The sequence below is a fragment of the Papaver somniferum genome, chromosome 1 (genome assembly GCF_003573695.1).
Source record: "Papaver somniferum cultivar HN1 chromosome 1, ASM357369v1, whole genome shotgun sequence".
NCBI lineage: Eukaryota > Viridiplantae > Streptophyta > Magnoliopsida > Ranunculales > Papaveraceae > Papaver > Papaver somniferum.
Window position 1 is genome coordinate 72,835,777 of NC_039358.1, and position 24,121 is coordinate 72,859,897.

Below are 24,121 nucleotides of genomic sequence, written 5' to 3' on the forward strand. Positions count from 1 at the left end.
TGGTATTTGAATCTATTTTGAGTCATCTGCATAATAACAGTAGTAAATTTTTCTTAGTGGGTATAACATTGCTTTATTATTTTCACAAAATTGGTTAAAAAGACCAAAATCAACAAATCTTTGGTGAAAAAGACATTTAGATTTTGATACTGTTTAAATGGACAAAAATGTAAAAATAGCCAGGATATAAACAGTTTTATCCTGCACATTTTCAAATACTTTTTTTTTCATATTTTTAATTTACATCAGGATGCATCTAGTTTCATCCTCGCTATTTTTTAAGTTTAAGTCAGGATGAATCCAGTTTCATCCTTGCTAATTTTTTTTATCCATTTCACCCATACTAATTTTTACTCGTCCATTTGATTCATGTTTTAAAAATATTTGGACAAATGACCCATTTTCCGTATTATTTTTACAGCTAATATAAAAATGAAAATCAGAGAACCAACTCTGTTATTAAAGTTATTTTTCCTTAAAGGGGTAAGAGTCGAACTGTAAAGTCTAACCTATTTCAATCTTTCCCACAAGAGATAAGATGAGATACCACACTATACAAGATGGTTATAGTGTTGTTTGGCATGTTATTTTTCCTTACGACCACAACAATAGGCACCATCTCTTTGAGCTTCAAAAGTCTTGTTTGGCATGTTACGAATTTTTGAACCCAAAACCAAATTGTACATGTGCAATTGCTTGGTAAGCCGAAAGAAAAATGCAAATTTTTGCATGATCAAGTTTTTTTTGGGCCGAAAAATGAAAAGTGGCGCAAGCTCAAAGTAGCAGTAATATTTTGGTGTGGAAATTTCTGAGGAATCCATGTTTGGTTTCTCTCTCTTTTAGAAACCCATCAATAAAATAGTAAATATGTGTAGCCCAAAATACAAGATGTACGGTTGAGATTACTAGTTTTAGATTAAATTTGTATTTTCATATTTTTAACAGGACCAAAGTGACCTTTATTCTAATCGTATTATAAAAAAAAACAAAAAAGGAAAAAAAATGATCCCATATAAAATCTGTTAATTGGTCGATTAAAAATAATACGGAGCAATTATCTTAGGAGTGATCTACGGAATTAGTTCATGGCACAGTTAATCATGTCTTAGATCTTGATTGTTTTCCTTTTTGGGTGTACTACTGGATTTCCAGTAGTTACATTTTGGCATCCAGAAACAGGGAAACTTAGATTGGGGATTCATCCTCATCTAAGGAGTGGAGAGAATCTGAAGTTGTAGGAGTGAGAGATCTTAGCGAGAAGTTCCTTTTAAGATTAAGGTTTTAAGAGTAATTGGTATTGAAACTAGGATAAGTTGATGACTAGAACACCAGATCGAGCGGCACACATGATAGCGACAAGGAGAAGCAAACGATTGGAGGCAAAAAGAGGAGGAAGAATGGAAAAAGGAGGAACATCGGCTACAGGAGAAAGCCAAGGCGTGAACCAGCAACGGACTGAGGAGGCCAACGAAGATAACTTCAGAGAAGGTTCTGTACACACTTCCGACACGGACACCATTGCAGGAGAATAGATGACTCATGAAGAAATGGAGGAGAATATCGGTGAAGAAGACATGACGTAGGAACAACTAAGGGAGACACTTCGCCTTGAAAGGGAACGAGATAGGGATCTAACGTAGCAGCATACCCGATTGACGAGACAAAACACCAGACTGATGCTACAAAATCGCCAACTAAATGAGGAAGTTGCAGTTGATGTCACGGATTCAGAGGTTGACATGATATCATCAGGAGAATAAGATTTACGACGAATGAGACATACCCGTGAGGACGACGGAGGAGAGCGAAGAAGGAGATGACGAAGAGAAAGCGATGAAGAAAGAGAACTTAGAAGGGCATTGGAAACATCAAGTTGGGAAGATCAAAGGCGAAGATATGAAGAAGAGCGAAGATATGAGGAAAATGAGAGGAGGCAAGAAGATGAAAGACAGCGCGAATTCGACCGGATGAACGAGGAAGAAAGGAGAGGTGGTGAAGGAAGACTCAGCGTGATGAGAGGTGGCCGTCAGGAAGAAAACGGAGGGAACCAGAACCAAGAAGTCTTGGATGAGCTGTGAGATATGAGGACGTTGATAAACAATTCGCGAAGAGGTGGCAGAGTGCAGCTGGCAGAAGCAATAGAAGAGGCCGATAAATCCCCATTTACGTATGAGATAATGTATGCTGACATCCCAGAGAAATTTGTGTTGCCAACGCTTCCGAGCATATTCAGTGGGTCCGAAAGTGTTGTGCAGCACTTTAAACAATACACTCTTTCGTTGATGCAATGGGGATGAAATAATGTGGTGCTTTTTCGATATTTCCCCGCGAGCTTGGCTGGGGAAGCATTGGCTTGGTTCGACGGGCAACCAGAAAGATCAATTTCGTCGTTCAAAGATTTACAGAGAATATTCCTGACCACTTACATTACTAACAACATGCTGAGGCCGGGGATTGAGACTCTATTCAATTTAAGGAGGAGACCCATGGAAAGCCTACGAGGATTGGTTACGAGATGGAGGACAGTATGCAGCGAGCTTGCAGGAAGAGTTGACGAGAAAAATTCCATCATAGCTTTCGTGAACGCGTTAATCCCAACTGGTCTGTTGTACACTCAAATATTCATTATTCGCAACTCCTTAACCATGAATGAATTAAGAGAGTACCAAGAGGAGTACATAGCGCTAGAAGAAAAACAGAGGCAAGTCAACAAAGCAGTACCAATTCCAACAAAAGAAGGGAATTCGAGGTTATTACCAAGGGAAGTTCACGTCGTGGAGGATGATCCAAAATATGAAAAGGGAGAGACATCAACTATGGTCCCAGCGAAGTTAGTAGTTGTATCAAGCGGAGATCAAGAGTGGATCGATCAACAAAGATATGAGGAGTCAAGACGAAGGAATTATGAGCCACGAAGCTACAACAGGGGATATTAACAAAGAAACAACCAAGGGCCCAGATTTGGAGAGCGAAGACCAAGTGCACCAGCTTTTGAAGACATAAATCTCCCTAGACTTAACACAACTGTGGAAAAGGTATGGGATGCAATAGTATTAGCAGAGGAGATCCCACCACCACCTAATTTGGGAAGAGAACCACCACCGGGAACTAGGAGTCATGAGTTCTGCAGATATTACCGCTTTCATGGGAATCATACTAATGATTGTTGAAACATTCGGTGAATTATACTTTGTCTGATAGAGCAGAGAAAACTCGCGCATTTCCTAGAAAATTATGTACCACCACCGCCACCACCTTGTGACAATCAGCCGATATACCGAATTGAAAAAGATCAAGGAACACAAAGGATGAATTGTAATACGATAATACATGCAGCAAAGAGCATCCAAAATTTCCATGACAATACACTCAAGAGAGTACATAAGAGGGACTTCGAAGAAAACAAAATATTCAGCATCAATACGAATGAACCGTTGGAGGAATGGCAGAAAAGAGAAATAACGTTCTCAGCAAAGAATGTACCCGAAGGAGTAAATTCTCATACAAACCCTTTGGTTATAACCCTAAATTTTGGGAAATACTCAAGATTGGAAGAAGATCCATCCGAGAAGGCAAAAATCTGGGCAATTGACAAAATCTTGGTGGATACGGGGAGCTAGGTTGATATACTCTTTTATCATACATTTAGAACCATGGGATACAAGGACTCGGATATCGTGTCATCGACGTACAACATATATGGGTTTAACGGAGTTGCATCTAAGCCAAAGGGAGAATTAGTTGTAAAGATTTTTGCTGGCGAGCTGGAAACGAAAGTCACAGTCTGCGTGATAGACATAGACTCACCTTACAATGCTCTTATAAAAAGACCATGGATACACGGGATAAAAGGGATTGCATCTACATATCATCAGGCCATACGGTTTCCTATGCCAAGTGGAATCGGCAAGATAAGGGGAGATCTTAAAGACGCGCAAGATTGTATTAAAAAGGATGTCCATAACTGTGAGGAGAAAATAAGGAAGAAAATAGAGTAAAAAAGGAAGGTCTGCGAAGAAAGAAGAGCAGAGCGGTTGATGGTATTCACAATTGGGATAAGTGAAGAGCTAGTTGCACCACAGAAAGATATAGAAGAGGCGGAGAAAACAACGACGAACGGCGAGAAGAACCGTGAGATGACTCCAGAAAAGGAAAGCCAAGCCGAAATAAAGTAAAGCGGAAAGGTGAAGAAGGGAAAAACGGGAAGGGAAAAACGGCTGAAGAAAGCGAGGTAACAAAAAATGAGAAAGAAACCCCCACCATCAAGGAAAAACGAACCCCACGAGGAGGAGCAAAAACGAACACTAATAAGCGCAAGAAAGTATCGATACAAGAAGCCGAGGAGAGCATTGAAGTACATGATTTTCTAGATAAGGAAGGAAGGGCTTGCGAAAAAGAAGAGATGAAACGATTAAAGAAATAACTCTATGAAGAGAGACGAAAGAAGGAAGATTTGGTGAGGGAGCGCATAAGGTTGGAATGGCAAAATGAGAAACTTTTTATTAAGAACAATCATCTAAAAAGGAAGCAAGTGGAAGGTAATGCACAAACAGGAAAATATGCTTCAGAAAGGGCATTAACAATTGAAGGACGTCGCGAATACCGGCGAGAAAACAAGGGACGAGGAGAACAAAATGAACGAGAAGGCCTAAAAAGAGCCATAGAAAATAGCAGAAGGGAATTCCGAGAAAGAGAGTACCTAATGCAGCAATCAATGATGTCCGGTGGGAAAAGAAACAATATCCCAATGACGAAAAAGACAACCGGACTGCAGCCAGAAATGATGAACAAATGTGCGAAAAACAAACCATGCAAACCGGAGATAGCGGCACAATTCTCGTTAAAGCAAAGGGAAAATGAAAGTTTACGAATTCTGGTGGCGATATGGGACGTAATTTGTGAGGAACTCAGGGGAAGAATTTCAGAGGAAGATTTAGTGCGCTCGTTCATCTATGCACTGTCAACTAGGAAGCCATTATTTTCGACTTTGTTCAAGATCAGGAACGAAATGCAAATGAGGGAGTTGAAAAGATATCAATCTGAACACATTCGCATGGAAGAAGAACACTGATAGTCGAGGAAGGGTCTTAGGAATAAGATAAATGTAATAATTTTAATCCTCAATTAATAATGTATCGAATTTTCAAAAGGATAGCAATGAAATCTTGATGAATCGTATCACGAATATGAATTTTCATACTTGCAAGATAACAAAAAGAAAGAGTAAGACCTCGCATTATGAGGCAAATAAGATTCACGAAGTAGACAGTTTCTAGGGAAACTTAAAACCTTCGCCTAGGAAGGCTGAGAATCCACGGCATGCACCCTAGTTCGCATGAAAATGAAATAGGCAAGACCTAACGCATGTCGTGAACAACTCTCAGAGAGAAAGTTAGGGGCAATGGTAAGACCTATCCGCCGAGGGTCCCTTTTATGATGGCCTTCGGTAAAGGGTGCAGAAATATGACCAAGGCGCCGACGTATTCAGTTGAGTTGCGGGTGCCTGGGACGTCTGGAGCGTTACCGGCCATATCCGTATGGCAAGTCTTGGATACGATGCACTCGATCCCAAAGAAACCTCATTTAGGGTGTGACTTCGTAACCCCAAGCCATATCGGCGAAGGTGATAAGAAGCCACGAAAATAACTGAATGTTGTAATAACTGGATGGGAGGAGACCAACATGCATGTTAGGGTTAACCTCCTTGAAGGGGCAATCAGGGGGAATATAAAGGGATGGCACCCTCCAGATTAGGGAGCTGTGTGACCAAAAAAGACGGCAATGTCATGGGACTAACATTCATGGGAATGTCTAGACCTGTCGCATTGTCGCGAGATGGGGAAAAATAAGTATTAAGGAGAGGTTGATGGATTATTATTCGAAATAGTAATAAGCGCCTGAGACTTCGCCGAATTAAAATCCTTAAAGAAGGATGAGGCACAATAATACCTTAATTAGGAGGCACGGTAAAACCTTGTATAAAGTAACATGTAACAATCAGAAAGAGAATAAGGACTAATTACGGCGATACACTTGATGAATTCCAAAAATAAAAGAAGGCAGATAAAAAATCTAGCGAGATTCAAAGTTTGTGAAATCGCAATAAAGGCAAAGCGACCAAGGGGAAGACATAGTTTGACTTGAACAACTTCGCCTTGATCGGCTAATGCTCAACAAGAACAAGAGGCAAGTATATACTTTTACATTTTATGTTCTTCTTTAGCATTATCCTTGAAAGACTCAGCGTTCTACCAAAGTAAAACCCTTTCAAGAAAAGTCAAAGGCAAGAACAAGTGAAATAAGGAAGTTGAAGAGGGGGACGACGTGAAAAGCATAGACGAAATTCAATATAAGATGCGGCGAAGATGCCTAGTGAACCCCAGGGGAAGAAAGGAGCTCGCAAGATTTAAAGCATAAGGTCTAAAGCTTATGGGGAGGTTTGGATTAGCCTTGGGTCGTACCTCAGAAATACACAAAAGAATAAGAGGCAAGTATATGCTTTAAATTTAATTATTATTTTGAAGTATTTCTTCGGTAAGTATATACTTGACAAAATAGAAAATCATAATAGTGACACAAAATTCAATCAAAAGATTACCCAAAGAAATTAAGATGTTTTTCCCTCCAAGCTTGTGAGCGCCCAGAAAGATAAATTGTTTCAAAGATAGTTAGACATAAATATGAAGGAAGAAAAACTAAGATTGTTGCTGAAGAGGAATGTCATCAGAGAAAGCATCACCCGCTTCACCAGGACCAGCACCAGTACTGGTAGAGGCACCCTTGGATTCTTCCTCCTCGACCTTCGCATCGTCGATCTTCTGTTCCTCGTCATCTTCGTTGATCCTCTCTTCTTCGCCAGAGATGATTCTATCGTCCTTTGGTTGTTCATCATCGGAGAACACCTCCAGAGGAAAGACAGGACGAGGAAGGTCATGTTCGTCGTAGAAATTACCAAAAAGAGAAACCAGATAGTCCTGGGTGTTCTTGCGAGCTAACTTGGCTACCTTCGCAGAAGTTACGATCATCTCATCCATGTCAGCATTCAAATCATTGACCTCATTCTTCAGACGAGAAATCTCTGTGCGAAATTCATCCCTTTCACGGGAAAGGCGAAGGACTTGGCTCTTGTGACGATCTTCAGATTCTGCAAAACCAAAGAAAACTACATCAGAAACTAGAAATCTGACATAATCAATAGTAATCTGCACTGCACCTAAAGCTACCTTCCATTTTCAAGATAGTGGTGTTCAAGGTTTCTTGGACGTCGGTATGCAAGTGGTCCAGCCTGGAGATAGTTAGATCTGACTCGTGAAGTTGAACACATAACTCGTGGTAGGCATTGTCCCAACCTGTACTGTGACCCGAATTTGAGGTATCTTTGTCAGATTGAATGACAAGAGAACCCTTGTTCTTGCGAGAACCTGTGGACTTGGTTTGAGAAGAAGATTTGATAGACCTCGGACGAGATGAGTTATCTAACTGAGCTTGAAGAAGTTCCACTTTCTTCTTCAAACAGTCGATCTCTTCGTTGAAACCAGCTACCTTGTTACGAGATTTTCGAAGATAAACCACGACTTTAGCTTTACTCTTGATCACGCGCTCGTTATCTTCTTCCAGTCTCTTATAGTTAGCTAGTGACGAGGAATGAAGGTTCCTTGAAGTAGTGAGGGAGTTGCTAACCCGTTGAAGATCAGACCTAAGACGCTCATTCTCATCGTGGAGATAATAATTTAATTCCTCGTTACGATAACAATCAATAGACAGGCGGTCCACTTGTGAAAAAAGAGTATCGACCTTCTCATTCAAAATCAGATTCTCATACACATAGCAGTCATTTTGGGTCACGAGGTTCAGATTCTCAGCACGAATATCTCCTAGCGAGGCAGATGCTTCGGAGGAATCCATTTGGCGTTGCATACAACGAGCTTGACGAAATACAAAATAAGAAAATAACATAAGTAAAAGCAAAGTCAAAGAACGATTCTGCAAGGGGAGGGAACTTACTTAAAAGATTTTCTATCTTCTGACTTTGCTTGCTGGAATGCTCTTTTTCCTCTTGAAGATCCTTTGTCAAAACTTTGATTTGAGCCTCGTCCTTCTTTGCTTTCTCGCGAACAAGTCTAATTTCCACGAGGCTGGCCATGTGACGGTAGACCTCCTGCGAATTGAAGAATCGTAATTCAAGAAATAAATCTCGGACAGGAGGAAGGCATAATGGTAAAAGTATAAAAGGATCACCTGGTTCATCAAAGCTAAGTTTTGTTGGAGAGACAAGTTCATGGAGGAGTTGAGTAGTACGGATGGATCTTGAGAAAGGAAGTCATCAGAACTAAAAGTCACCAGAGATTCTAAGGCACGAAACCTCATGGATGGGTCTTCGCGAGCTTTGTCGTAAATCTCTTGGAGAAACTTCATGTCCGGATCATAGAGAGGGTTAGCCAGCACAGATGGAGCCGCTTGCTTATTCTTCTCGCCAGCAGAGGGATCCTCTGTGGATTTCTTCGACGTTCAACCTCGGGATGAACAGGAGGATCAGCTACTTTGGGAGGAGGAGTTTTGCGAGGCTGAGAAGGTTGAAGCTTGGGAGGTGTAGAAAGACTTTAAATTAAGACTGAACTTGGAACTGAGGTCAAAGCAGCCAGATCCAAGACCTTTCGTTGCATCTTGGACCCGCCAGAAGAGGGGACACCGGTCTGCAAGATAATGAGTTCGTCAGGGAAAATGACTAAAAAGATGAAGTATGCGAAGCAACAATAATGACGAAGTAAAAATACCTGAGAATAAGGAGGAGGTGGAACAGGATGATCACGCCTTTTTCACCCCTTAGTTGACTCCTGAACAGGCTGCTTCTCAAGAAGAGAGTCGTCCTGTGAAGAATAGAAGGTTAGAACTTAAAGATATCACAAGAAGAAAATAATAGGTGAGGTAGATACCTATTTGGGAGTTAAAGACTCGGAAGTAACAACCTTCCCCTTGGGAATCTTGAGAAGACCAGCAACATGCATCACGAACTGAAAGAAAAGGGGAACGTAAGAACGAGATTGGGCCCCGAAGCGAGATAAATCATAAGGAAGAAAAACATACCTCGGCTGGCACAGACCACCGAAATCTCCAGGGGTCGCAACCAACGAGATAGCAGTGTTTAGGAAGAGGGCCTTGGCGAGGAGCCCATTTTTCGTCAAAACCCCAAACAGAAGGGCCACCAACCACCAGGGGAAACGTCGCCCAATCATCACTAGGGAGGCGACTTGGGAATCCACGTCTAACATAAGAGCTTTATTCGGAGACACAACGGCATTTCGAACAAGATCATTTCCCCATTGAAGTCACGAAAGAGTCCACATTGAAGTCACGAGAATCGAATTCTTCAGCTGCTGACGAGACTTGCGAAGTACCATTACCTGAGCGAATCTTAAACTCGCTGGAGATGCGAATTGCGTTACCAGAGAGTTGGAAAGCTCCACACTTCAACTTACTCAGAATCTCGAGAAAGATGAAGTTAGAAGGATCGTAAAGAGGGAAAGATAATCCAGCCCTCAATTGGCCCAGAGTGACGACCATCTTGTCGGACGTCCAAGTATCTGACTGAATCCACCTGTAGTTCAGTTCCATATCACGAGTAGCAGTTCCATATCACAGAAGAATCGACGGCAGGAGTTAGGGTAAAACCCATCTTTTGAAAGTCTGCTTGGAATTCCTCAAGAGATTTGAGTGAGATAGTCGCGGAAATATTCTTGGGTGCCATGATAACGAAAAAAGAGTAAAAGATTGAGAAAGATAGCAACAATGGCAGAAGAAGGAGAAAGCGCAAAAACCAGATGAACGTGGAATAAGGGAAGAGGAAAAGAAACCCCAGACCTAAATCAAGTGGGATATATATAGCACAGAAAAAATGACCGGCTTAGTGGGTTGACGACACGTTTGAGGTATGCTAACCGGCAACAGACGGTTACTCAGAGAACATGGACACGTGGAAGTAGGAAAGTGGAGAACGTGGCGATTAAGGAATCCAAAGAGGTTCTTACTCCATTATCGTATGGCTTGAATGGAATAAGAAAAGGCAAAATGTGGGTACACGAAATAGGCTCGCCACGTGTCGAACACAGAAGGAAGAAGCGTGACAAGGAAATCTCACTTAAAGATCTCAGTCAGGGACTTGTCAATTCGAATGTCAGAATTACCTCGTCACCGATCAATCCCACGAAGTATCATACAGAATCAAGGAGACTTACGCGAGGAATATAAGTTACGAAAGACCAAGCTAGAGTACCCAACAAGATGCCAACGAAGAAACCAAAAGGGTGAAGTACGTTAACTTGGTTGAAAAGATAGATCGCGAAGTAACTATATTGGGAAGCAAGAAAAGAGACAGGTGTCCCGACAAGCCCATGTGAAGATGGCGAAAGAAGGGGAAAAACTTTATGGAAAATAGACTGGGCGAAGTATAAAGCACCCCTGAAAGAACTTGGCGAAGTAAAATGAGTTGTACACCATTAGGGTTGATTAGCCTATAAATAGAGGTCCTTGGGCATGGCACGAGGGATCGGATTTTGAGAGAGAGAGAAGAGCTTAGGGTTTCCTTGTATTCAAGAACTTGTATTTTGTTTCCTTAGAATTCATGAATAAAAATTTCTTAGTTCGTATTACTTAATCATGTCTTAGATCTCGATTGTTTTCCTTTTTGGGTGTACTACTGAATTTCCAGTAGTTACACATAGAGTTTGTGGTCCCACCTGGAGGGATCACTGTCTTCCTAGTATTCATAGCCGTTTCATTGGTTTTTGACATCAAAGGTTTATTAATGACCTGCTGCTACTTGTATTGTTGGTGATAATAACCTTTTTCTTTAATTTGTTTCGGAAGTTATGATCTTATTCTATACTTTGTATTTGAAGTTATGATACATAACGTGAAACCATAACAATGGATATCAGTATGACGGGTACTATCAAGATGCTATTATCAAGATAATCATGTTGCAAGTGTTTTTGTTTACGACCTGTGAAGATAGGTAGAAAATTGCAATTATCAACTTTTCCGATGCTAATAATAATTTTTATTTTCACTAATGCAAATTGTGAAAACCAAAATAATTGCAATTATCAATTTTATGGAAGCTAATGATAATTTCCATTTTCACAAAATGCAAATTGTTATAACCAAAATTCTCACGGCTATATGGGCGTATATAACTAAGCTACTTAAAGTTAATATTTTTCTCCTTAAAATAAGTTAGAAGAGGAGAAATACAAGGAGTGATGACCATAATTAAAAACGGATTTATAACCGTTTTTAAAAAGAAAAATTCAGGTTATTTTTAGTTAACAAAATAATTAGAATTATACATAAGGTTAATTCTGTAACAAGCTCCTATTTAAAAATAATTATGGGTTGTTTATATACATAGTCTTAATGGTGGATTTGTGATAAACAAAAAAGTAGAATTTGGGTAGAGATATTTTTCCCCATTTTTTGGCACCCTAGCTAAATCCGAAAATACCTAATGATCAGTTCAGAAAGATGTATGAAGAATAAATTAAACTGAACTCGTGTACCACCATTAAACATCATTTTACTGTAACCAAATCATGTTGGAACAATTTGGAATTCAAGTCTACAAAAAAAATTTAGTATGAAAAACATGACATAAGAAGTCAAATAAGAAAAAAATAACACACAATTTTTACTTGAGATATCAGGTTTGTGATTCCGCATGGGATACGTGTTTAAGAGGTCTCTTACGTAGTACTAGCCGTGTTTGATCACATGAAGAGTTTGATGTAGTAAGTCTAATGTCCCATCTTGGTGCACCTCTGGTTACAGCCAACTGAATGGAGGTTTATATGGGTAGTCTGGGACTGTGTCATGTGATGACATATTGAATCCTAAAATTTGTGTGTTCCCATGGCATGGAATTTCTAAGTAGAGCGGGTCGAAGAAGGCATAAATAACATTTCCCCATTGCGCGCCTACGAGAAATGACAACGAGCACAGTTTGTAGTGGAAGCGGGAATAAACTGATTACCAAAAAAAGAAGAAATAGAACAACATTTTGCCAGTTGATCATGTGACCATGGTGGTCCTTGATAGTTAATGTTGTAAAGGTAATTCAGTTGGCTGTTTATGTTGTTATTGACAACATAAAACTCAGAATTTAAGTCTCGGTAATCATCAGAGTTTGTTAACTTCTGTTTGCAAATTCTTTTTTAATCTTCTAAAGTTACGAAGATTGTTAGGAGCATTTGGTTTGAAGCAACCATGTGGCCGATGGCATCTACTTAACTTGTTTTAAGGAAAAAAAAAAAAACCCTCTCTCCCGGAGGAGGGGTGCAGTGGAGGTCTCATCCTCCGCACTCTACATATGGATGACTTCAGCTAAGGGCAAACAAAAGAGTATGGTCCAGGACCATTCTCGATTGTGGAGGGCGAGCCAGCACATGTTGTAAGAAAAGTCTGGCTTGAATTTGCATGCGTATGGTGACTGACTGGTGAGTGTGATACAAGAGTCGGAGAGCCCAGATAATAATGTAAATAATTGGGCTATGCGTGTGCGTGTTACCTAGAAAACGTTTACACCACCACATTCTTAAAAGACAAAAGTGAATCCTTCAGCGTAAAGCACAAGTGTATGTTTTCGTAATCGGTGGAGTAGGAGGGAGTAGTCATCTTAAATCTTATAGACCTAATTAATTATGTTTTGAAGACCGACCTAAAGTTTACATGGTCCAGCGTTTAGATACCACAGGAAACCAGGTTGCCTAGGTGATGATGTATGAGGTCGCCAGTGCAGTATAAATGTGCCCAAGTCCTGTAACAACATCAATTTGCGAAATGAAGGAGAAATGATGGAAAGATGGTCGTTGCTCCTAGCCAAGATTGTTGTTGCACAGGATTTTAAAAGGACTTGGAGTACTGGCCAAGTCCACTCCTGGGAGTTGAATTACAAAAATGTCTTAACTAGCAAGAATATGAAGAGCCAAGAAAGAATGTACTATGATCATAAGACAAATATATTGAATTTAAGAAACAACCGTGATTACAAACATACAAGATACAGCAATTAGAAGATCAAAATGCTTCTAATTTTTTACACCTTCAAGTTGACTCCTAACGAACTGTTTATGGGTGATTAACCTATAAGGTCACTTGGGCAAAGTTTACCCATCCCTAATTTAGGTATTATTTCTCCTCGTTCAACCCTAACATGGACCAAAATCAAAGGTCTGGGTTGAGATATTCTCTTTGCATCCCAAATTTACTCAATCTCAAGTCTCAACATATGAAAAAACTAATGAAACAAATGAAAGAGAAGTTGCAAATAAAATAAGTGAAGTATGCGCCTAATTAACCTTTAATTGTTTTCTTTTGTTCCAAAACCTGACTTCCTAGATTTCTTACTTGCTTGAATTTTCTTGTAAAGATTCTTTGTTCGGATAGAAAGTATCACGTCCAGAACGAAGCCAACTACACACGCCAAAGCCATGATCACGAAAACTAGTCTGAAACAATGAGCTCCAACACATGTGTTTCCCCCTCCTTCTGTTTTAGTTGCCTCTGCGTCGTACAATAAACCAGCAAGCAAACCAGAAAATAGGAATGACCCCAAGGGGAGATTCAAAATTAAGATGTTGTAGATCAATCCGTAGTTTTTAAGGCCAAATAGTTCAGATGCAGTGGGAACTGTGATAGCTAGACGAACTCCGTAGCAAATGCCAACAACAATTGAACCAATATACAGAGATCCTGGTAGTGCAATAGCTAAGATAATGTATCCTACGGCCATTAGAACTTGCGACGCTGCATTCCATAGTGGCCTAGGTGTTGCAGCATTCCTGCATTTTTAATGAATAAAAACCAATCATCAGACATGAAATAAATACTGCAAAGACATAGCAGTTTCAAATTCTGTAGTCCAATATTATCATATGCAATGCGAAATGACATTTCCAACATAGGACTAATAACATAAGAAACCAAGCAGGCTTCAGCTTAAGGTAAATCCACTAGCCTTTAATAATTAGCAAACGTCAACTCAAGATTGAAGAGAGGGCAACTTTAATACTATGTTAACGAAATGCATATGAACCAACTTGTTATTATGAACTTGGATTAGACTAATGTTGTCAGACACAAAGCTTGAATTCCCCAAAAAGCGACTCTGTTTAATCTTAGTGCACTAGTAAATTATTGCAGACGGTCATGCCTAAAGTTTTATGCTTGAACAAGCTTTTTTTGTAAGGAATAACTCCCGTAAATAGTAGATAACTACAACTCATGATTTGACGTAATCCGGTCCCTGCATGATTGGACCAGATTTTTCTGTCACACATGATGTGAAGTCCCACTGGTCCCAACACGTAGATGCACGGAAATTGCATAGGGCAGCAACTTATAGAGAAGTCAAAAAGGTATAACAAAATGTCAAGATCTTAAATTCGAAGAAAATGGCACATCTATTAAGACATATACTCAAGGCAACTTCTCAGAAACAACATGCATGGTTCGGTAGCAAATAAATGATCAGTTCCCCAATGCCCATCATTAATCCCCCCCATAGTCATTAATTGATCCCCACCCACCCCCTAAAGTTTTCAAACCTCTGTATGCTGTGAAAAATTAACTAAGTGAGAGCAAATTTACTTTTACAAAACTATGCAATATGCATCTCCTGTTTCAAAGTCCTGATATGAAAAATCACCACATATCTTATAGATGGTTCCAAGTTGTGCAAGGTAATTAGCACTGAGCTCACATAAATACATACCCTTAAACCTACCCACTCCCTTGACAAACTTAAACCTACCCTGACTTCAGGCCTAACATTTGATAACGAATGGGACCAATAAGAAAATCGCACTACCAAAAAAGTCATGAGAGAGCATACACTAAAAACTAAAGCTACAATAGTTTTTATGAACAAAAAACAAGGTGACTAATCAAGAAAGCGATGTTTTTCAAACTTCATTCAGTGTAAAATCTTTGAGAAATTGAATAAAATGCAGTAATTAAACAAAATGAGAAGGAGAGGATTAACGTACTTGAGGAAGTATTCAGATATAGTTCCAGAACCAATACGGCCGAAGAAGCCAAATATACTTGTTAGCGACACAAAAATGGATACATCCACATACCCGAGCGCCAAACCCATTTGACCCATATTATTCATCACAGCTAATCCAGTACCAACACCACAGAGAAAAGAAGTGAACAGGATCCAAAAATCTAATGTTTGAACTGCCTCAAGAATTGTGTGATCTTCACCAAGAACTGGTTTCTGATATATGATTTCAACAGCATCACCTTCCAAATTTCCTTCTACTACCTCCATTTTCGGTTCAGTTTCTGTCTGGGTATCTTGTTGAACCAGTAAAGGTTCTTGAACTTCATCGTTATGAACACTTTCAACATCATTTGAGCTTGAATCTAAACGTGTTTGAACCCAATTCTTAAAAACAGAAAATATAGGAATTGATAATGGTGAAGCTAGCAGAAATAATAGTCCACCGGCGAAAAACATAGAGAGCAAATGACCATGGTTCCCAGTGGTATCATAAGCTAAAAGATATAAAGCAATTATGACAGCCACTATATTAAAGAAATTGAAGTATTTGGATTCTTCTTCTTCTTGGGCAGCTGTAGTTGTAGGTGGAACTTCACGGAGGAAGAAAATTGCCGCAAGACAAACAACGGCTGGAACTACAGCCAACATGAGTAGAAACTTTGAAGGATTATCAGCAAACAAAGCACTACAAATATCTGTGAAAATGGCTGTGCTCAAACCAACATAACCTTTCAAGATACCGGATACAGGACCACGATTTCTACGAAAATTACGCATACATGTTACTAGAATTGCTGTGTTCATCCATGTAGTACTATTTCCTCCCATGCACAGAAATATACTCATCTGAAAAAACCAAGAAAATTTAAAATCATTGTTAAAATTATTTTACTGTTAAGCATTACTGCTTGATAAATATTAAGTTTGTTCATGAAGAAAAACAAAGCACTGGAAATTTCTCTGTAAGAGTGAGTTAACTCATTAACTCATCCGACTCAAGGTAAAAGAATCTTGTACGGACATTCGAATATTTTAATTCAGTACCCTGTGATTGACCACACATGTGTCAGCCCACATGTACACCCTGTCAGATTATTTTCGACACGTGTTCACGTGTAGATTTTAACCGTGAGATTAAAACTCTTTAAGCTCCATTCACCTAATTTTATTGTTTACTGTAACCTAACGGTGATTAATTAGTTGCAGACTTGCAGTTTAACCAACTTTCTAGAGTGCAGTTTCTAGAACAGCAACAGAGAAAACAACTCAATGTTCCAACAGTGATAATCTGGGAGCCATTTTTTAGCATTTGAAAACCTCAGATACACAGTGTGTATTACTACAAATTTCTAACAAGATCCGTGAAATAAGATGATGAAACGGTCTGAATCAAGATTTGACTCAGTTGTAGTTCTTTCAGCTTCTTTAGGAAAAAAAATTCAAGAACTCAAAATTACAGAAAAAAATTGAGTAAAAATTGAGTAAAATGGAGTTAAAATTAGTTACCTGCCAATAAGGAAGAGGACGAATTCTCTGACTAACAACAAGCCATTGAACACCATAACCAACAAAACCTTCAACAGACCCAATCAACAAAATAACAGGAGTAGAAAGACGATCTGAAGCTAACCCAGCAAGAATACCAAAAGCTTTACCAATATCTTTAGCAACTGATAAACTATTAAGTTCCAGCTGTGTTAAAGCCATTAACGATTTCAAAGCATCTGAGTAATTCGAAAATGTATAATTGTTTCCAGATATTGCTTGTACCCATATTGCTGTCACAAATCCTAACCATTTCCCTGCCGGAGATCTTGTCAGAGACGTATCATCTCTAAAGTTTCCCATATTTTATGAGATTTTCTTGTTTTTTTTTGGAAACAAGAACGGAGAAAGGAGAATGGGAAAGCAATCGGTTCGAGGAATGGAACAGAGAAATTTAAAGAGGAAGAGAGAGAATGGAATTAAGAGGGAGAAAGTGTGAGGTAGCAAGAAAAGTGATGCCTGCGTTGAGTGATAGGTGAGGCATAGGGATGGTACATTTATATAAGGTTTCTTTGGCGGCTTGCTCCAGCTTTTGCTTATTAGTCCACAGATTTTAAGTCTATTGTTGAATGCACCTTTCAGTATTTTCTTATTAGTCCTCCTGTTTGTGAGTACGCAGAACGGGTCATTTGTCCAAATATTTTTAAATCACGGTTCAAATAGACGAGTAAAAAATAGTTTGGGTGAAATGGCAAAAAAAAAAATAGTAAGGATGAAACTTCATCCTAGCTTAAATATAAAAAATAGTAAGGATGAAACTGGATACATCCTGTGTAAATTAAAAATAAGAAAAAACATTTAAAAATGGGCACGATGAAACTTGTTACATCCATATCTATTTTTACATTTTTTTCCATTTAAACAGTATCAAAGTTTAACCATCCATTTCATCCAGGAATTATTGATTTTGATCTTTTTAACCAATTTTGTGTTGTGAGTAAGGAAAGGAGCCGAAGACGGTCTTTCTGTTGGCTCAGCAGAAGTGCAAAAAGATTATGTTCTGTTAAATGGAGAACTAACGTGACGTACCATCTCACATCTTGCTTAATATTTTGATTTTTTTGCTTAATATTTTGAAATGACTAAAAAACTAGAATCGAATATTCAGTTTAACGCGTCCTCTGACGTTTTGATACGACTAAAGTAATCAAATACTCCCTCCGTCCCACTAATAAGTGACCTACTTATTTTTAGATTTTGTCCCACCATTAAGTGACCGCTATCACTAAACAAGGAGATATTTCTAAAATTATCCTTTAATTGATTATACAAAATATAAGAAATATGCATAATTTGATAGTCATGTTTATATTCGTTACATAGGTGTTTTAAAATGTTATTCAATGGTATGAAGTTTGCAAACATCCGTGGTGTAGTTTGAGAGATAAACCATTTCAAAATTTCACTATTTATTATCCATAAGGGTATAACTGTAAAAAATACTTAAAAATACTTTTCTCCTTACTTGTCTTAAAAATTGTGCAAACTTGAACTAGGTCACTTAATAATGGGACGGGGGGAGTATTCAATTGGTTTTTTCCTCCTTGAGGAGATCCACATGTAGCCATATAAGGCAATTCAGACTTGGGCTTAATGTTCGTCTTTGGAGCCATGTCAATAGGCTTAAACGATCGTCTTTGGATGATAAATTTACGCCACTTGCACATATTTGACGTAGATATCACTGGACAAATTTAAAAGGTCCTAGATCTTTTTCAGATGAAAAATATCAATATCTTTGCAGTGGCGAATGGGGTAGTAATTCCTATGGTCAACATCGGTCTAATAAGAACAAGTTTTTTTTTTCTTTTCCTTTATCTTTTTAGTAGGAACCAAAAGTAGTTATAATAGATGCTTTATATCATTTTCTTACTTTTCAACAATTATGCAGCTTTTGGTTGATTCAAAGTTCAAACTACCAAAGGACCATGTCTCTTTGTATCTATGGGATTTCATGGCCAATCAAATTCTATAATACCATCAGACGGATTACTAGGGTATAACTTGGGATGGTGACATAGCAACGCAAATAAGAGATATTTTCTTTTGAAGACAAACACCGTTATTTCTCGCATTATCTCATATCTTGAATGTTATACTTTTACAGAAACTAAACGGTGACGGATTTGAAATTAGATTTTTTGCCTCGTGTTTCTAGGGGCCACTCAAAAAGATTTAGGGGCCAACAATAAAACAAAAAAGGTTACCCAAAGGGAAAATGTAGCCAGCCCTTATCTCGCGTGATTCGTAATGGCAAAATTATCCTTATATATTCGAAGGATATGATAACATTTTTATCCTCCGATTTCAATCGGAAGACAAAAATTTACCCAGACTTCTGATTGTAGTCGGTGCAGTATTAGAATGATTTATGTTTCATTTTTTCCATTTCTTTTTCATTTTTGAGTTGTTAAAGTTATAGAGAAGAAGGTGAAGGAAAAAAGGGAAAACCCATTTTATCACTACAAAAATGGATGGATATGAAACTGGAAGAAGAAGAGTTGAAATGAGTAGAATTTTTTTTGATTTGGTTTTTATACAGTTTTACCAGAAGGGCATTTATGTAACTTCAATATCATATAGGGTACCCCTTAACTAGAGTCTTTGGCTGGATATAAATTGATGACCCCTAAATCCTATCGGGTGGCCCCTAAAAACGCGAGGATTTTTTGGGATACATTTTTGTACAATGTTTGCATGCTATAAAAAATGAGTATATTATGAAATATTGTTAATCACTGTCTGTCGATCTTAATTACAACCGTTGAAAATCCGTTGATACTCAACGATTGATTTTCAAAGCAGTATATGGTGGTATTATACGTCTTGAAATATGCTCATTTTCAATAAGAACGTAAAGCTTTATAAGGAATATGTCCTGAATATATTAGTTTCAAATTCAATACCGTTTAGGCTTCTTCTTCTTTTTTTCCCCCCTAAAATGGTGTCCCAAGTATGAAATAGCGTGAGAATAATATTGTGAGCGGATCTATCCTCTTTTTTTTTTCCTAAAATGGTGTCCCAAGTATGAGATACCTTCAAATTCCCTTAGCTGATCTCACCCACAATTAAGAGTTGCTACGACCCATACAATGACTACTTCTGTTATACTTTTAGACCTCTGTTACACCGTATCTGACATAAGTGTTAGTACGTGTTCTATATTTATTTGTTGCTCTTTGTTATTCTGCTTAAAAATAATTTTTGGTTTTTAATTAACAATGTTTGGGTGTAAATACTCTGTTACAACTCAGACACCATTAACATATATTTTTTCTCTGAACGCTACTACGGTTCCGATAATGAATTGTTTTTCTGAAACTGAAAACTGCTAATTTCTTAACATGAAAAGTTTTAATACTTCTTTCCAGGGAGGGTCCTAAGAGTTGGCTCAATCTTATTTTCACATGGGCTAAGAGCAATTCCACTGTGTTGGAAAAATGGGGCAGATTTGCCCATTTTCAGCCCACGGTGGGATATGCAAATGGTTAAAATAGACGTACAAATGGTTGAATATGAGAGTTTGCACATCTTGTCTCAAGTTGAGTCGATCAGTGAGACAACCAACACGGAAAACCGAGCCTCATGTTTTGTTGAGACAATGGTCGTCTTAAGTTGAGCCTGTCGTCCTTGAATAAGCCGACAATGGCTAGTTCATCCAACGGTTTTAATCTCACCTCTGATTAAATTCAACAATTTTCAACTCTACATCCGAAATTTTTTATAATTTGACTCCAATTTATTTCTAATCTCACTCTATTCACCAAAAATGCCTCCCAGAGTTCGTCCTTCTAGGATTACTCAAGAAAGCTATTTGTAGAGCTAATATTTTTAAGACGAGGGAAAATATATATAGTGATCAAGTCGTGTCATATCAGGGTTTTTGTCATAATATTTTTGCAATTTTTGTATAATAAACGAGAACCCAAAAATGCTTAATGCATCTGTATTGTCGGGTCGTTTTCAAACAATTAGCCATGAAATCCTAAGTCAGGCAATGCACACTAACCGTCATAAATTGATTGGTGAATGTGTTGGTGAAGTGATACAAAGAACTCTAACCATATGACAGTTACCTGACGACAGACATTTCGTTTACGAAGCTTATTTCAACATCATTAGAGATCTTCCCAGGTTCGAACAAGGGGTGTTGTACAGCATGTGAGCTGCAAGTTTCGTGATATTGTTGATGAAACAATAAATCAATTATTTTTCCATTGTTCTACCTCTTAGTGGATTTGGATATATTTTTCGAGGGCATTCAACATTAAATGAGATTTTTCGAGTATTTTTCAACAAAATGTATGACTTGAAACCACACAATGTTCAGGGGTAAAAAAGAAATTAAAATTGTTATCGTTTGTAATATGTTGATTTCTTTGGAAACAAAAAAATTATATCATTTTTGATGGAAGAGCGAGAGCTTACTCGTATAGTGAAATCCGCCATCATATCGTATGTTGGAAAAAAATGGGTTTCACAAAGGATGAATGACACAGAGAAGAAATTGTTGCACTCCAAAACTTTCAAGGCTTGTATAAATTTCTTTTAGACAAATATTTCTACCCTCCCAATAACAATTGGCGATTACAACAGGTATGCGAAATATTGCCTTCAGGATACAATGAAAGCCCTGCAACGAAAACTGAATTCAAGGTTTGTACCCCTTGATTCAATCAAGAACACACAAAGAGATTTCTGATTTCTGATGATGCTTTTTTTTTTGAAATAGAGAAAACAGATTGATTTTTCTTATATGTTAAACGAAACTGGGAGAAGCTATTTATAAAGGGTTTTGCACCTGTTGGGAATAGGTTTTTTTTTTCGCCAACAGGTTTCTATTCACGAAACGTCAGGTTCCTTCATCAACAGACATCAATGGTGTCTTTTGGATTCGAAATTTTCGAACAGGCTTTTATCGGCCAAATAAAACCTTCAGTTCAAAAAATATTCCAGGACCCCCCTTTGGTTAGCGGCGTTGAAAATATTCCAACATCGTAGTGTCCAGATTTAGGAAATTTATAAGAATATTCCTGTACTAGCCTTGTTTTCCGTAGATGAAAAACTTTCATTTGGTAATGGTTTGCTAATTTTATTTAAAACTTTTTCTTAGATAAATTTTAATTTTTTCCTTCTAAATGAAATGGAAAATATTCTCATCAAATACTAGTGTTACTGTGCACCTGCATTTTAAGAAAGAAACAAAGGAGACAAAGTTTTCTTTATTCTTCTTCTTTTTTTCTTTTTTTTTTCTAGTAGAGGAAGTATATTAATCTTCTATTGATGAAACACCTACTCCAGTAATTGTCGGTGAAAAGCGCCTTTCCATACTTTCTCATTTCATTTGCCCTCCTGTTTGTGACCAAGATGAAGACTTCTTTCTTTTTAAGGAGGTGCAAATCAAGTATATTCTGTTAAGCAAGATTGAAACGTGACGGAATATGTAACGTCTTACTTAATGTTTTAAAATGACTGAGCTCTAGAATCAAATATTCGATCAAACCGCAAGATAGCATTTGGGATGGTAATTGGTAGTTTCCACAACCACGCTAAATAAAACTATTAGTTCCTTTACTTATTTAGTACAAGCCTTTTTTTTTTCTTGATACAAAGCGTGTAATATACCTTCGACATGGTAAAATGGTCCAAAGACATCCATTTTGTGGCATGAATAGAACACAAGGATTTAGTCACGACAAAAGCATGGCAGTCAGCAATCTACTTGCGGTTGTATTTTCTTGGTCGACTGGATACATCCCTATTAATTATTAGACTAAATTGGCCGGATCACTTCTATCTGGCAAGTAATCGTCCAGGTCCTTGCGCATTTTAAAACTCTCTTAATCCCACGGCACTGTGGAGTCCCGGTGGCTTATATCGCTGGTAATTACTGGCTTAGATCTGGAAATGAAAAGGACAGAGTAGGGGTGCACATATCCTATTCATACCCGTCAACCCTATCCTACCCGTCAGTTTTTTAACCGTATCATATCCTATCCACTATTTGGCGGGTAGGGTGGCGGGTAAAGATTTTCTTAACCGCCAGTAAACGGGTAGGGTGGCGGGTATATGTCATATCCTACCCATCCTACCTAGGGGTGCACATACCCTATTCATACCCAACAACCCTACCCTACTCGCCAGTTTTTTAACCATATCCTACCTTATTTATTATTTGACGGGTAAGTTGACGGGTAAAGATTTTCTTAACCGTCAGTAAACGGGTAGGGTGGCGGGTATAGGTCATATCCTACCCACCCTACCGGTTGTGCAGTCCTAGGACAGAGAGTGAAATGTAGGGCATTTCGCACAAGGAGTTTTGTCATTTGTGAGTCGTGATTGTGATTCAGAACTTTTCTGATTCGTGTGGGACCGAATCTGTAGATGCTGAATGGTACGCGTACGGGCACGAGGCGCTTCTGAGATGTTTCAGATAATTTAGCCGGATAATATTAAAATATTTTTCGTGATCCAATTTCCAATGGAAGGAAGATTATCTAATCGAAAATGACACAGATTTTGGTTTTGAAATGTCTCAGGCTACTTTAGCGGAGTGATTTTTCCACGTACGGAGTCATGGGATTTGTTGCCTAGCTTAATTGGGGGCCATAATTTTTAATTGGGCCATGCACCATGGGACAAGAAAAGTCACCCAATTCTAATTTGGGCCACCCCTTAAAAAGATATTTTCTAAATGATAAAATTGTCCTTATATAATTAGTATTATGAATTAATTAGTTTAATTAATGTGGCAAGTGTATTTAGTACCGGCAGTTCCCACAACTACGTCCGTTTGATAACAACAAGCTAGTTCGCTTTCTATCATTTTTCAATCGTTTTATTAACACACTCCAAACGAATTTATTAATTCCTTACTGGTTTTAGTATAAGTTTTACATTCAGATCTTGTCTATGATATACCTTCGACATGGTGACATCGTGGATACCAAAGGCATCCATTTTAGCATGAATAAAAACACAAGGATTTTAAATCAGAGATTGGAATATCGGATATCCGGATGATTGTACTCTTCTATACGAGCCTCGTCAAAAGGTCGAGCAGTCAGCAATCTAATGTTGGAATATTTTCAACGCCGCTAACCAAAGGGGGGTCCTGGGGGGCATCGCCCCCCAGGCTGTGGTCGACCTGACCTGGGGGTCCAGGGGAGACCGCCCCTGGTGGGGGTTTCAAGGGGGCAACGCCCACGGAAGAATTTTTTGAACTGACGGTTTTATTTGGCCGATAAAAGCCTGTTCGAAAATTTCGAATCCAAAAGACACCATTGATGTCTGTTGATGAAGGAACCTGACGTTTCGTGAATAGAAACCTGTTGGCGAATAAAAACTTATTCCCAACAGGTGCAAAACCCTTTATAAATAGCTTCTCCCAGTTTCGTTTAACATATAAGAAAAATCAATCTGTTTTCTCTGTTTCAAAAAAAGCATCATCAGAAATCAGAAATCTCTTTGTGTGTTCTTGATTGAATCAAGGGGTACAAACCTTGAATTCAGTTT

General features: G+C 38.4%; 1 protein-coding gene across 1 annotated transcript; it reads right to left on the reverse strand.

Moving 5' to 3' along the window:
* Positions 1–12,992: 12,992 nt before the first annotated feature.
* Positions 12,993–17,064, reverse strand: LOC113290638 (protein NUCLEAR FUSION DEFECTIVE 4-like). The gene is made up of 3 exons (XM_026540221.1): positions 16,568–17,064; positions 15,039–15,907; positions 12,993–13,832 (listed from the first exon to the last, which is right to left on the reverse strand). Exons 1-3 carry the CDS (start codon positions 16,907–16,909, stop codon positions 13,352–13,354), a joined length of 1,692 nt encoding a protein of 563 aa, XP_026396006.1. The 5' UTR covers positions 16,910–17,064; the 3' UTR covers positions 12,993–13,351.
* Between the last annotated feature and the right edge of the window lie 7,057 nt (positions 17,065–24,121).

Bases quoted from the DNA above. Each gene is read 5' to 3' on its own strand.
- LOC113290638 (XM_026540221.1), bottom strand. From the start codon at position 16,909: ATGGGAAACTTTAGAGATGATACGTCTCTGACAAGATCTCCGGCAGGG. The intron at 15,908-16,567 runs GTAACTAATTTT...TGGTTTTTTCAG, and splicing joins GTCCTCTTCCTTATTGGCAG to ATGAGTATATTTCTGTGCAT. The intron at 13,833-15,038 runs GTACGTTAATCC...TTAAAAATGCAG, and splicing joins ATATCTGAATACTTCCTCAA to GAATGCTGCAACACCTAGGC.